This window comes from Oxyura jamaicensis, chromosome 12 (genome assembly GCF_011077185.1).
Source record: "Oxyura jamaicensis isolate SHBP4307 breed ruddy duck chromosome 12, BPBGC_Ojam_1.0, whole genome shotgun sequence".
NCBI lineage: Eukaryota > Metazoa > Chordata > Aves > Anseriformes > Anatidae > Oxyura > Oxyura jamaicensis.
Genome location: NC_048904.1, coordinates 12735756 through 12751583, shown reverse-complemented (window position 1 = coordinate 12751583; position 15828 = coordinate 12735756). Strand labels below are relative to the sequence as shown.

The following is a 15828-nucleotide window of genomic DNA, read 5'->3' as shown; positions in this document are numbered from 1 at the left end:
ATTTTATTGAAGTCCTGCATAAGCTAGAAGTGAGTAAACTCATCTGCTCAAGGTTTTTAAAACAAGCAAAAGTAAACTTCCTGTCCAATTCCTGCCCGTGGGTTAGGAAACCTGTACTTTGAGTAAATCTTACAGAACGACAGCTAAATATTTACAGTCATTAAAGCTGCATTTGCCAGCACAGTCAAAAAAAACATGAACACCACGTTTAGATTTTTTATAATTAAACACCTAAATGAAAATTCAGTCATTCCTAAGTTTGCTCCTTACTGAAACTTCCCTGCAACTTGAAAAATCAGTATGACCTTGTTTTCAAGCACTGCTACATGCACCAAAATGAAAAAGATGCAAAGAACTACAGGTACCATTCCTTATCCCTATTTCCTCAGCTGTATCCAGTTTGGAGCAACAGGAATAAGAAAGTGTATATTCCATGGGTTTATGTATCCTTGGAATTTGCATTAGTACCCCAAATAATCACGATCATCTGGTTTTCTTTAGGCAGCTAATCTCAATTTACCAGATGTAACCATTCCAAATTTCAATACTGAAGGCAGAAATAAAGCAGTTTGGAGGGAATCTGTAACTACTGTATACAAGTTGAAGATACTTTACTTGAAATAAAAATACTGCAAGAAGTATAAGAAATAAAACAGCAATAAAGACGGTCATTTTTAATATAATTCCTATAGGCAAATGAACATCTTGAAACCTCATCTGAAACATTAACTTCTTAAAAGGAGTAGCATTAAATTCTTAAAAGGAAGAACATACCTGATACTCTTCTGTTGCATCGGTTAATAACTGGAGCTGCAAAAGAAAAAAATCAAAATTACAAATGCTATTTACTATTAAGAATTCATAGTCTTCATCTTGAATAATCATGGTAATTTTTGCCACGGAAATTCCATATAAATCCCCCCCCCCAAAAAAAAAAAATCTTTGATATAAAGCTTTCATCCACCTACTCGCCAGACAATAAGTATTTATTAAAAGTTTATCTTCCAGAAGGCCATCACATGCTAAGACAGAGAGAAAGCAATTTGTTTTTACCCGATTCTGAAAAAACATACAAACACACACGAAGGTAACTCAGTCTAAACCTACCATCAAGCCCTAACCCACTTTACATAGCATTATTCCGAAGCACCAGCACACTATGTTAGCTGCACCTAATTAACACGGATTAGAAGCTGATGAAAACCATTAGCTGAAGCATTCCATACCCCTACACACCCCAAGCCACATAACTGAAACAGCGCATCTTCCAGTGCTCCCGTACTAGTGCCAGTCTTTCCCATTGACAAAAACTATCTTCAGTTAAAGCCAAAGAATCCTGAGATGGATGATCCGTTTCACTGCTTCTTTGTTCATGCTGCTAGCTATACATACTAAACATTCTCTCTACTCTCACTATTCACATGCATTTCTACATTAAGCCACCCTTCAGTGAACAGCATCCTCTCCCCTTTTTCCACTGTAATCAAGTCCCTGTGTTTGAGTTGCTTCAGTCTCAACACAGAAATAACCAGCCTGTAAAGCTTCACAAACCAGCCCAGAACAAAACCAAAGCACTCGTGTGTGCCCACACCACTAACAACCAAAGCAATGTTATTGTGAATGTTTCATACTTTCCCTGTCCCTCTTCCCCACACCTGATAATTGCATTTTTCTGATATAACCAGTGACATTCCTATTCCATTCTTGAAATATTTAAGAATTAGATGAACCTTTATACTACAAAGTATGTGCATCAGACAGAGCCGGACACGTACTACCAAAGACTTAACGATACCACCATTTATTTATTTATTTTAGAAGTTAGAAATGTTCCTGCATCTCAGCACTACCAGAATAGGAATATCAACGCTTTCTCAATAAAATATACAGGGACTCTTCTTCTGTTGAGAATTTTCAGCAACCTCGTGGCTCACCTACTTTCCAGAGACTGTATCTTCTTTAAGAATCTTGCTTATTTTATCTCGTAGCAGGGTTTAGTGTCATCAAAACAGCACCAAGTTTTCCACAGTGTTAAAAATGAGAAAAAAAAAAAAAAACATAACCTTTTAAGGACAGTTAAGAGAGCACCGTTATTCTGCCTCCACAAAGCATTTAATTTTAAATTGATAGTTTGCTTTTCCTTACACCAGTGACAGTTTTAACACCTATAAAATTTCAGGTTCACTTTATACGTTGTCAGATGACGACTATTTTTATGCTGAAGAGATACAATCTGGCGTTTCCTACCACAGAAGATGAACACTTTCTTTTGTTTCAGCTTACCAATGAAGAGCTCTCTTTGTTTATGACTATTTCAGCATTGCACAGCCAGCAGAGCTGCTCCTATGGAATACTTGTGGCTTGTCACAGAAGGCACTGGCATCAAGAAGTGCTGTGACAACAACTTGTGAGGGTCCCACTAAACCTGTGTTAGGCTGCGGGCAGATTCCACAACTGTAGAAGGGACTAACGCATTTACGAGTAGCCCAGTCTATTTTGAAAGAGCTCCTGGACTGAACACAAAAGGGCATCTAACTTAAAGCAATATTCATAGGTTACTAACAGTAACCTCTTGGACCAAAGCACCCTTTAGAGCACACGTCCTCCTTTGTAGTAACAAGAGTTCAGAGAATCCCCTGCACCAACCTGGCACCCTTCAGTAGAGCAACAAGAAATTGCTACTCTAAAACAGGAAACATTCCTTTTGTGTATCCAAACTTTTAATGTCCCTCCTGCACACCACTGTGCCGTGTCTAAGGTCAGTTATGTGTTAATTGAAGAAATTAAAATGAGATTAAAAGGTTATGCTGTCAGATGATTGTATTATAAACCCTCCCTTAGGTCAAAAACCTTGTGCAGTAACACTGAGGTTTGTAACCACAGAACCACCTCATACCTTTGGCACAGTGCTTGTTTTCACTTGTTTTGTGGGAACCAAGACACTGCAATCAGGTAAAAACAACGAAAACTGCAGTAAATTAAGCCATTGTACCAGAAGAGGCCAAAACAGCCCAATTTCCTCTCTGGAACTGATGGCAGGTGACATCAGCAGCGGGAAGACATCAAGCTGCACGTTCCGTGGTTTTGCCAGAGTTGACTTCGGACAGGAAAACTACTCAACTGTTTTAAGGAAAAACAGAAGTCTGGTGAACCTGTGCATAGACTGACCTGGGGCACAGCCTTGGTTAAGCACTAGGTAGGAACACTCATCAGAGGCTGCTTCACAGCTCAAAAGAAATTGTAAGTTTCTGGCTGAAGGATTATTTTTTATTTATAGTTTCACGTTCTAGAACCAGTCGGTTCTCTAGCTTAAATAAATACTCACTAAATAAGTAGTTATCAACTTTATATCAGTATTGCTTAACCTCACTCAGCATTCTCCTTTTCCTGCACTGGGGGAAAAAAAAAGTAAATGTTCATTTGTATATATGTATGAATGCCACATATATACACACCACAAACACTTTAAGAAGAATGCTATAAAGCTGCTCAACTTCCCGATTTCAGAAACACTTGATACTACTTTCAATCACCCCATTCCACAAGAGTAGCAACATACGTATCTGCTAATAAAAGACTGCACTACTTTTCCTACATGAAGGTATGCAGCTCCATTTAATAAATGGATTTGAATCAGCTGCGCAAGTAAATCACTTCTGTTAGTCAAAGTCACAAACATGATTTACATCAAACAGCAGAAACCACTACTGCCACACAGCTGTGCTACCGCTTGTTAGCAACACAATTTCTCACTTGAAAAATGAGGGATATAAAACCTCAAACACAGACTGGTATGCAGTAATGCTGGGAACCAACAACCCGAAACAGTTTTGGGGGTTTTGGTTTTGTTTCTTAATACTTTCCAAAAGTGGAGAAAACAAAACAAAACAAAAAAAAAAAAAAAAAAAAACCACGTGGATTTTTCAAAAATTCTTCAGTTTGACACAGATTTTTTTTGAAATACCTGACACTGGAGTTTGGCTTACCATGCCTAAGCGGAAAGAGTTGTGACCATTGCTACAGGCAGGTGGGAACACTCAGCTCCAGATGTGAAAAAGTATACAAAAGAAGAAGCACACACACATCACCTGTTTTTACCCTTGCTTTCAAAACCAAACCAACAATTAAGGTATTTAAGCCAAAATATTGACAATTAAATTGTTCTCCCAACTTTACAAATCAGATCTAAAAGAATGCTTTTCCTACAACGTGTGGGATCCCTTCTTTGTTGGTGTACCAGAAGTGACTGGCAAAGAACAGCACTGAGCTTTTAGAAAGTTACACTTCCACCCAAAAGTGCAAGATATTTCTCTATACTATTTATAAGCTTTGTGAGGTTACGAAACATGCTAAAGCTTGAAATGAACAGAAAAGTGACAACAATCTTTCTCCCAGCTACTGCCATTTTCTTCTTCCACACACTAAGAACTTTAAATTCTTACAGAAAGGATAAATAAAACTCAAAGACCTGCTCAGGGTCACAGGAAAAAATTCAGGGACAAAGGAAGAACTGGCATTCCAGGCATGCGTGCAGGGTACAAGATGTTACCACTTCATCCTGGAAACCTTAAAAACTTTGCTTCTCCTCCTCTTCCACAAGGTCTTTGCTTTTTACTAGGATCTGTGAACACTTCCTAACTAAACTGGGGGGGATGCATACTGATTGCTTCTGATACTGGATATAATTTTCAGTGCACGATGAATTCTTGTGTGCACAACAAAATGGTTTCCTTCTATCTCCGTCTTCTATGAGGCATTCTAACCAACCCAACTACTTTTTGAAAGTAGTGGAAGTTTACAACAGGCTGCATAAAGTCAGTGGAATAGCACCCCGAGTTCAAACAGCATATAATGCCAGCAGTAATACAACAAATCAGAACAAGTCGGTGACTTCCAGAGTAATTTCCCATCATATCATGGCATAAAACCATCCTGTGTGAACGGAGACAAAGAGAGAAACAGTATGTAAACTGTTCTTATTTAACAAGTCAGTTACGATTATCCAAACAGCATGAGAGTTGACACTATAAACTATTAAAGCTGAAATGCCAGCAGCAGAGCAGAGCATAAATCCGAGGCGTGACTGTCTCTGCGGAATGCTGTATCGAGTTACGATAAGGAAGTGCGAGACTACAGCTGTCAGCCTGTTTTTCGACACACCAAGATGTTAATGGACTTACATGAATATGAGCTGCCACTGTGAGGAAATGTAAAGATTCAAGTACCAAGTCTTAAGGATTTCTAGTAATTAAAATAGGATGCTAGAGCAGAAACAAGACTTTCATGATCAAATATATGATCATATAAATGCTGATCTGAACTTGCTTTTCAATAAATAAGTAAAATAAGAGGGTTCTCTGTGACCAGCACTAACATAAGAATTAAGTATCCATGATTTCCTCCAGGACGTCCCTGCTTAACAGGGGCAAATTCCATTAACCCCTTCCAGACCACTGCTCGCTAAGGGGCAGTCCGAGCAGGACTACAGACTATCACGTTTTTCCCCCAAAGACAGCTCTGGAACCAAACAGTACACATCTGTTTCTTTCAGAAAAACAAAACAGTGAAGCAGACGAGAGATTTACAGATACAACTTATATTATTAACTACCTCCCATCCCCCCGAAAAGGATGGAAATTTGGATCCTGGTTAGTGACAGGAGAGATCCTGCCGGTGTCAGCTGAAGCATGCCAGATATCCAGAGGAAGACAAAAGGTCAGGGAACACTAGGGAGGAAGAGCCTTCTTTCAGGGGATGAATGGAGGGAGCACAGTACGTGAAAACAAAAAAGGAAAAAAACTGAGACCATGATCCAGGATTGCCTGTGTACATGCACACACTTAACCTTTCTGTAAGGCAATTTTACATTTATTAAGTAGGAAAACAATAACTGCAATTATATTAAACGTTGTTTTCCTCTCTGCTACAGAAAACAGAAGCATAGATATTTTTTCATTCCTGGTATTTAAAAATAGCTCTCAGCAGCAGCAAGAAATAATAAAATATAAAACCAAATAGCACCACATCCTGGTCTCCAGTTTAATTGATTTTTTTTTAATTTAGATTTAAAAATTACTGATATAAAATGGAAAAACACCGTCTGGAAGCCTCATCTTAAAGGAGCCCCTGAAAACTTTCTCTGAGCTTTTTAAAACCCCTCTGATAAGAAGAATGTATTAACTGCTTCCAAAGGAAAAAGTTGAGTCAACAAGCAAGGCAGCTATGTCAGTTAAAAAAAGATGTTTCTTGAAATTATTAAAGTTGCTATGCTATTTCGGGTTGGCTGTTTTTTTTAAGCAAAAAAAAAAAATTAATACGCTTTGGAATGGACAGACTTTAAATAGCTGATAAATTCAAGAAACCCATAAATCTTAACTTGGTTCTCTGAGGAAATTTGGGGAAGCCTCTGGTTATAGCCTCTCAGTCAAGAACTGCTACTAAAAGGTTTGTGCATGTGGCTTGCTTTCTGATTAAAAAAAAAAAAAAAAAATTCACAACAACAAAGATGTTTCAAAAATCATGTGCCACCATTTCCGTATCCTCATTTCATGACAGAGTGCACTGTAGTACATGGCGTGATTTTGCTTATGGTGTCAGCAGATATTAATTCCATCCCAAAAAGGACTGTGTTCCTGTTACACAATGAACCCTGCGTTTGGAATTCAGGAGTTAACACAGCCTAACCGAAGCCTAAGCACAGGAGAATGAATACCTATCAAGCAGCACTCCGTATTATCTGACATTGCGGCGGCATGACCCACACACCCTTCTCCTATTTCTTGCTGACGTGTTTCAGAGATCCAGCCAAACGCTCTACCTTTTTTTTTTGGAGTTCATTTTTACGGGTGTGCTCTATATTACAAAGACCAAATGGTTCACAATAACGTGTGCATTTGCTTTACAAACATGAAATTAGACAAATTCCCAGTGCTAGGGCCCAATCTCAGCTGAAAGAATGCATTTCACAGTGCTTAAAGATATCACAGTGCTGATAATACAACTGAATTGCCAGGGACTGAAATGAAAGGGCTGGATATTTTTCAAGGATTATAAAGTAAAATTACACACTATGTGGAAATGGAAGGATGCTGCAAAGAACTAGGAGATTTGAAAAGAAATTGACAGATCCTTGAAGTATTGTCACAAGAGACACCGGGAAGCATGGCAAGACAAGACACAGTAAGACAGCCTACGGTGACCGCTGAGTGAAAAGGGGAAATTTAAGCTTCCTCCTAAAGCCCAAGCGAGGAAGCCATTTCAGAAATAGGGAGGCCAAAGGCCACATTAATATTATGAAAACTGTTTAAAAATAACGTTTGATTTGTAAACCTGACATAAAGTAGATGACAAAAAGTAAAGGGATTGAATATACTCTGGAAGCAACTTCCCCAGGGATCCTTTCACTATGAAAAAGCTAGAAAGGGTTAAAGATGAAGTTGAGACTATAGAGTGACAGAAACATCCCAGCAAGGAGAAATAACTGCACCTTTTTTTAATATATGCTCCAGGCAAGAAAAAAGATAGTGGCATCTTATCTAGGGAACGAGAAGGCAGTTCCCAAGTGGTAAAAAGCATGAGCAACTCACCGCAACGTCTCGGTGTGGTGGCAAAGGAAGGACTGCCTCTGCCCTTCCCTGTCCTCCAGGCTCTTCCCTGCCACCCTCCCAGCCCCATTTTCAAACTTCACCTTGCCAGTTTCCAGGCTCCCACCACACCAGAAAAGGTAGATATTGAGGGAAAAAATATATATAAAACCTTAGGATACTGAAGATCTTTGAAATGCAATGACAAACTTCAGAAGTGCTGTTTAAAGCAACATTTGGCTGACAAATTCAGTTCTTTTAAAGCAATACTTATTTTCATGTTTCAACTGATTTTTTTTCATTTTTAACTCTAGCTATGATTTTCTGGACACTTAGAGAAGACTTAAATTCACATCTTCACATCTTTTAAACACCAAACCCTTGAGACTTTTGACCAGACCTCTATGCTTTGATGTGCTACGGGGTGCAGAGTCATTGCTATATGTTAAAACTTGACAACACAAACTTCTTTTGGCTCGCTTGTAAAGCTGAGTTTCACTGACCATACTTGGAAACCTTGGGGTAATTTCTAAATGAGTCACAAAAATGTCATTTAGCTACGTCTAGCCAGCTACTGCATTTTGATTATTTCCAACTGAGCTGCTTTCACAAATCTTTCCACAGATTACAGATGCAAACAGCATACAGGTGAACATGACGTGGATGATGCTAAAACCCAAACCCGTCATCGGGCTTGTTTTCCATTTTCAGAAGCCTCATTAAAGTCCCCCTACCACCCCAAACACACGAGCACAAACTTTAATGACAGCAGCCAGCCAACGACACCAAAGACACCAGTGCCAGACCCTCTCACTGCTGCCCTCTCCCAGGCCCCAGGGGCAGCCCCGTGCCCCTTCTCGCCTGGCCTAGATTTTAGCACTGCTCTCATCAGGCGGGCATTGCCCTCACGATGCTGCCAACGTCTCGGTACAAGTGCCCGCAGCGGGGAGGTGAGGTGAGGGCCCTTGCTGAGGCCGGGAGCTGCCTCCACACGGCAAGACCAGCGGCTGAGAAGGCCGAGCCAGGCGGTGCAGCAGCCAAGGCACACCTGGGGAAAACCCCACATGGAAGCAGCATGGCTGAAGGGGAAAATACTATCACTGGTGCTGCCTTTAGTGCTTACGTAGCCTCAGGTATAAGCTATTTTGAAATTAAGGAGAAGAGTGGGAGGAAAGCGTGTCACAACCACGACGGTAACACCGGCGAGCTACGGGCTGGGACTCCCACAGCTCGCACACCCACCCCGGCGGGTGTGCACAACCACTCCTGCTCACACCCTGCCTGAGAGGATCAGGAGACACCGACAGGAGGGAAGCTACACTTCTTGCTCACAGAGGAAGCCTCCTCCTTCCTGCCTCTGTCAGTATCCTAATATACCTCACACGACATCTTCGAATCCCAATTAAGTACCCGCACTTTTACACAGCCTTTGTCAGCAAGCATCTCCTCAGATAACATCCTACATCTCTACTATTACCCATTGCCTCATATCCGTCCTTTAGGCATCGGCATATTTTAAGGCATAGCAAATGGTGTATGTGTTCCTAGTACTTTTCTAGGTACGTTTGGCATTTAAGGCAACTTCAGTTAGACATAATGCTGTATTTTTATTTGGATGCATAATGAAGAGCTCACTTCCTCTTATATGTAAAGGAAGATGATGACGATACACAGATCTTCTGATTTAGCAATGAAAAACAAGGGAAAAAAAAGAATTTTGATTGCTTCTGTTTCCACCAGAAACCCAACCTTAATTTTACATTTGCTGCATTGTATTTTAAAAAAGATTCCATCTGCTCTGTCTGTAGCACACATTAATATTCAGAACACATCTGCAGTGTGCAGACCAAGCTTTTAATTGGAATCATGTCACAGCTACCATCACACAACACTGAATGTAAATGTTGAATATCTGCACTTGGCAGCTGCTTGGCAGGCTTATTATACAGTCCTACTGAGACCGATAGTGTCTTTAAATAATGTGGTATCAGGGCATAAAAGGTATCTTGAAAAATCAAATATTTACTATCGTAAAACAGTTTACGGTGCCATTCATACCTAATATAGTTTACTAACACTTTAAACTACCTATAAGAAAAATATCATTTCTATTCAGCCACATTTTTCAAAGAGTCAACGCGTTGATACAACTGAACACTCCCATCTTTTACTATGAGAGATATTTAAGCAAAATTAACTTGTAAACAGAGGACAAAGAAAACTGAATTTCAGTGCAATTGAAACTGTGTAGTCAAGCTCAAAGCATTTATATAATCCAAAACTCTAGCACTACTAAGCATGTGAGAGTACCTAAATTCAATTAACAGCTATGCTCAATGATTTAAGACACTTTCTAACAATGTCAGACAAATTATTCTGGAATGAACAATACAGTTACCTTTTCCAAAAAAAAAAAAAAAAAAAAAAAAAAAGAAGACAGGAAGCTAATAACAATTTCACTTGCTTCAAATCCTTGCCAAGCCATGGTAAGACAGAATTACGTTTTCCCAGCCATCTATGTATTTTCAGCTTGTACTCTTCTGTTAAAGTTTTTAACAAATGGGGCAGTGACCAGCAACCTATAGAGAAAAATGTATATACACACATAAACCAGAGTTATCCTAACAACACAAGCAACTAGTTGGTATGCTATCAAGCTGATCTTACACTCACTGCAAGTTATTTAAATCTCAGGTCCTATGTACCCTATACGTACTAAGAGCTACACTTGCTTTTCAGACAGTACACATGTTCTTTGTGAATTTCTCTTCCACTGTCTTTGCCATAGTATCACAACAAAGACTTTTTGACAAATCTAAGAAAACTACAAGACCATTGCTTGTTAAGACAAAGGTGTGTCACCACAAAAATAATTAAACACAGTCAACATAGAACAGAAAGTCATCAGGATCCAAGTGTTCCGACTCTAATGCCCTTCTCTGATAGCCTAATTGGCTTAACAAATACTGCTTAACGTCAGTGCAGCTCCAACACAAATAAGTGAACTACACTGACCAGAAGGGGAAGACAATTGTGTGTGCTCAGAGCGTACATACACAGTCAGCCTCAAACCTGTACTTGCACTCTGCTGTGTCTTGCACATTCACCATCATTTCAGAGCACATTTTGGTGGAAGTGCAGCCATCAAAGTCAGGAGACAGAGAAAGCTTTTGGTCCCAAATCTGAGCACACAGCCAGCCGACAGATGACCGCTGATTATATCAGCAATTCCAATCTGTTTCAGTGCAAAGAAAAAAACAGGTTAGCCTTAGCTCCTTCAGCGGCACAGCTGGTGTGCTCGTGTTTGCACTTGAACAGAAAGGAAGACTTAACGTGGGCAGTTATGGACGAGATGCAGTATAAGCAGCTTTTCCTTTTGCATCTTAGCTATTTACAGTCTCAGATAAAACAGATTGGAGTCACTCTCAAAGTCAGGTACTGTATCTCATGTGACAGACAGTAAGAAGCAACTGTAAAAACACTAGTTCTACAAAAGAGCAACTCAGAAGGAAAATATGGAAGAAGAGAAGACTTGAAGCTCAGCAGAAACAACCAGCAACACCGATAGGATATAGTGTTTTATATGCCTCGCATGGATGTTACACAGCTCTGCTTGTCAGGTCAGCCAGAGCTCAGGACTGTGTAATTATAGCTAGCTAGGTAGTGGGATTTAAGAACAGCATCCTACAGCTAAAAAAGGAGGCACATAAAAGCCCATGGTTCTTTGGTTGGGTCACTTCTAATTTCATTACCAATTCCTCCTGCCATTACTGATTTGGATGATAAATATAGCATGTTTTTACATGAGATAAAGCTGGAATGAATTGTGCTGTCATTTGATTTGATCTGTATAAAAGAGCAAGAGGAATTTCAATTAGAAACACCAGCATCAAGCGTCACTTCAAGCTGATTCAGAGCTTAATCTCACACATCCACATTTAAATCAGGGCATAAGAATGCTTGTGTATGCCAGGCAAAATATGCTGGGCTAATGGTATCCGGGGCTGCATTAGCAAAGTGCTGCCAGCAGGTTGAGGGAAGTGAGCCTTCCCCTCTACTCAGCCCTGGTACGGCCGCACCTGGAGGAGTCCTATGTCCAGTTCTTTGCTCCACAGTACAAGAGAGGCAAGGACATACTGGAGACAGCCCAAAGAAAGGCCACAAAGATGATGAAGGGACTGGAGCACCTCTTCTATCAGGAGCGGTTGAGAGAAGGCTCTGTTCAGCCTGAAGAAGACAAGGCTCAGGGCAGATCTTACCAATGTAGGGAAATACCGGAAGGGAAGATGCAGAGATGATGAGACAGGCTCTTTTCAGTGGCAACAAGGCAGGATCTGTCAGAACATCAGGAAACTCCTCCTTAATGTTACAGTGACCAAAAACTGCAACAGGCTGCCCAGAGAGGCTGCGGAGTCTCTGTCCTCTGAGATACTCAAAGGCTGCCTGGGCATGGTCTTGGGCAAGCAGCTCCAGGTGTCCCTACTTGAGCAGCGGGGGTTCAACCAGATGACCTCCAGGACTCTTCCGACTTCAACTATTCCGTGATTTGGTAGACACCAACAGTTCATTAAAACTAGTACTTTGTTTCTTATTCTACTGAAGCCAAAAAAAAAGTTACTGAGCATCGCTGTTCTGGACAAACCTCAACATATATATCAAGCCTCTTACCAGTGTCAGAAAAGGCACCTATTGATTACCCACAATTGCCTCTGCATCCTTCCCCACGTCACCATTCTCCAGGATTTAGCACTCTATCCTGTAAGCATAATCACCACTGAAGAGATTCACCCTTGCCTGAACAGTGTGTGAATGACCTTTCTGAAACTGGCCTTTCTCAAAAGATTTTAAAGAGCTGGCTCAATTTTTCTCGAAGCCTGATTTTAACAGATATCGAAATTGGTGCTTATTAAAAGACCATAGACCTGTTATTGTATTAGTGAAATAAAAAATGTATTCAAATAACTAGCATCCCCAGATGTGAGAAGGTCAAAAAAACATTTTTTGAGCAAATCCTATCAGTATCTTACAGCATTTCATAGCAAAGCCATAAACAACTGAACAAGGTTTTCTTAAAAAAAAAAAAAAAATCTAGATATACTTGCGACTGTTATTGGTTTCCAACTTGAAAAATAAAAATAAAAATAAAAAACTCAACTCCTATATACAGTTTTATCTACAGTAGCGATAAGAAAAGGTGCCACTAGGCATGGGATTTACAGGATTTTATCCTGTAGTGGTAGCTTCAGAATAACAGTGCTGGGCACGGGGATTTCTGCCCTGCTTCTCCTCATCTCCAGGGTGCAGGACCCCCTCTGTACGAGCACAACTGACAGCCACTCCTGCCTCCTGTCATCAGGTGCTTCACCTGGGAGACAACCCAGCAAGAGTCGCAGCCTTTGCCCACCGCCGCAGCAGTGAGCACAGCCTCAGGGAGGACGAGAACCAGAGGACTGCTGGGCGGCACGGAGGGATGAGGTAGTCTGGTGTACCTCCTGTGCTACCACGGATTCTGCAGAAGTATTACGAACATCGCTGGCAATTTTGGGCTTCTGTACCACGTACTGCTGTATTACCAGCACAATTATCCATCAGTGATCTGCAAGGGGATCTTGTTCCACTCAAATATAATTGGGTATGAGTTTCTTTTTAGCAAACAACGTATACATAAATTTGAGTGGGTTCTAAATATGTATGATTTAATTTTTATTTATTTTTAAGGTTAAAACTTCTTATCTGGGCAATGTTCTAGCTGTGATATACAACAAAATGATAAGCAAAAGTAACTCCTGTAGCACATCTCAGCATAATGCATTTTATAGCTTTTTCCCTTTCAGATTTATGAATGTAATAATATTAAGTCAAACATTAACAAAGCTTACTTAAACATAGCATAGCTGTAAAAAGAGTAATCTCCACTTAAGGATGCCTTTTGATAGATGATCTCAGATGAAAACAAAAAAAGCCAACAACAAAACACACTTCCAGTAATTGCACCCTGTGTACTTTTACAGAAAAAAAGATTTTGTGGAAAAGAGGAAGGATGAAGGCAGACAGCTTTGTCCTATTTCCTAAAAAGTAATATAGAAATAAAAGTAGAATAAAAATAGTAAAAATGATTGTGTTCTCCCCACCTCAGGGAAAAATCCATTTTTATGCCCAGGAACACTTCCAGTCCCTGCAGAAGAGCACAATTCAGCATTCATCCCATCATAAATATACCAGTAGAAATAAAAAAAAGTCCCCAGCCAAACTGAGCTGCAGCAGGTGGCAAGTACTACATGGTCAGCTTCCAGATGAACTCATTTTTAGTAGCAGAACTTGTGGTATAAAGCTCCTCACAGTCACTGTTACGTTCTACTTCAAAGCAAACAGCACACACTGCAAATCTTTTAGCTATGAGCACTTAACAATGTCTACATGTAAAAGCTATAAATAAAACAAGATGCATGACACAACAGTTAATAATCAACTTCAGCAGCGAGAAATTAAAATGACTCTGCAGGGACATGACAGATGCTTATACAGAGCACAAGAAAAATTGAAGCCCGTACAAATATGTCTGTTTAGGATAAAGTTACACAACCTCAAGGGTTAGAATTAAAAACATTATAAAAATTACACCAGTGATGTTTAATTTCTATACGTCTGATAAACTGAAGTATTTAAAGTAGTACTACCACGCTCAGTAGTACTAAGTAGCAGTATTTTAAAATAAGAATCCTTGCAGAAGCTTCCCCAAAGGTGCTAAAGGCAGAGCAGTGCATGTTAATCTACGCTAGTGAGCCATCTTTCATAACTTATCACTGAGAAAGCTTTCAGTCTTACAAATACTTTGGAATTTTAATCAGATACATTGATAACATCAAGTGACAAAGAACCATTACGTAAAAAAATAAAATAAAAATAAAAAAGAAACTCCATCACCTTTGAATTCTCATCCAAGGGCATTGCATGAGCCATCCTTCACACAGACATGCTCTGCATGTCCATGACAACCCAAGACTGACCAGATCCCCACACTACAGCACGTCCTTGCAGGAGCAACTTGTCCTCAATCAGCAGGATTAGCACGAGCATTGCCACAGAAATGGCAGTGTTTAGTGGGGCCTCGGAAGGAAGAAAAAACAACTATAAAAACTACAAAAAAACATGATCACCAAATATTTGTGTTTTTCTTTTCCTCAAGATCTCTCCCACAGAACACAGTTTTCTGAGAAGGAAGCAGCAAACAATATGCTATCCCAGGGGAGGAAGAGCCAAAATGGAAATGAAGGGCCATGGTGACATCCTGCTTTATAGCAGTCTGCTACCAGACAACCACCATGAACGAGGATCTCGGCACTGCAACCTATCCAAAAATGCAGATGAAAAGCCTACCGAGCAGCTTTCCAACCTTTATCCAAAAGGCACACAGTTCGTCTCCCCACACAAACCCCATGCACGTGTTTAGAATGCTCTGCAAGAAGAACAGCAGTACTTGAAGCTTTGCAGTCCTTCACGGCACGCCACTCAGATTCAGCGAAAACCAGAAAGTTACCAATGGAAGAACATCTTTTTACCAATACTGCTGCCTCACCTCCAGCTTGAAATCCTAAACCTTCTTTACACAACAGTTAAGAAAAAAATTTGGTGACAATTGCTCAGTTTTGCCGGTAAGGCCCCTGACTGTGCACCATCTTGGGCGGAACTTCACTAGCTCCAAGAAGGAGCGCTGGGCTCCAGGTCTTGAGAGATGTCCTCAGAATGAAACCTTCTATTGCGCCAGCTGGAAACTGAGATGCTGGAGTCTCTGCACCATTTTTGAAGAGAAGTAACGCTGTTCTTCAAGCCACCCTCAGAAAGTCAGCAGGAAATAAAGGGAAGGAACAGTAGCTTGAAATTTTTCAGCAAATTCAAACAAAAATAAAAATGCTTTGTTTTTTTCTTTATCATAAAAGCAGTGCTAAAGAAGGGATATCTGCAGTCCCTCCCACATGCTGTCAAGGCAGGCTGTTTGGAGAGCTGTCTTCCCTCCTGACGGGAACTTCTAAGTCTATACCAGAGCCGAATGACCGCTACTCATAGTCTGCAACTTCTACATTGAAAAGAAATGTCCCTGGTATGGAAACGGCTAAGAGCAAAACTGCTGCTGATATAATGCTGGGCTTTATTATAGAGTAATTGATGTGTATGTATGAAACAGAGCAAATCCTAGCAGTATGAGAACTGTAAGACAGGCAGTCTTCTATATCTCCTCTGCCTTCTA

General features: G+C 40.3%; 1 protein-coding gene across 1 annotated transcript in view; it reads right to left on the bottom strand.

Annotated features, from left to right (window-relative positions):
• Nucleotides 1–15828, bottom strand: part of PRKAR2A (protein kinase cAMP-dependent type II regulatory subunit alpha) — a 54294-nt gene that overhangs the window by 31718 nt on the left and 6748 nt on the right. Inside the window, exon 2 of the mRNA XM_035337961.1 lies at nucleotides 775–810. Within this exon, the coding sequence (XP_035193852.1) occupies nucleotides 775–810 (36 nt within the window). The remainder of the gene's footprint in view (nucleotides 1–774; nucleotides 811–15828) is intronic.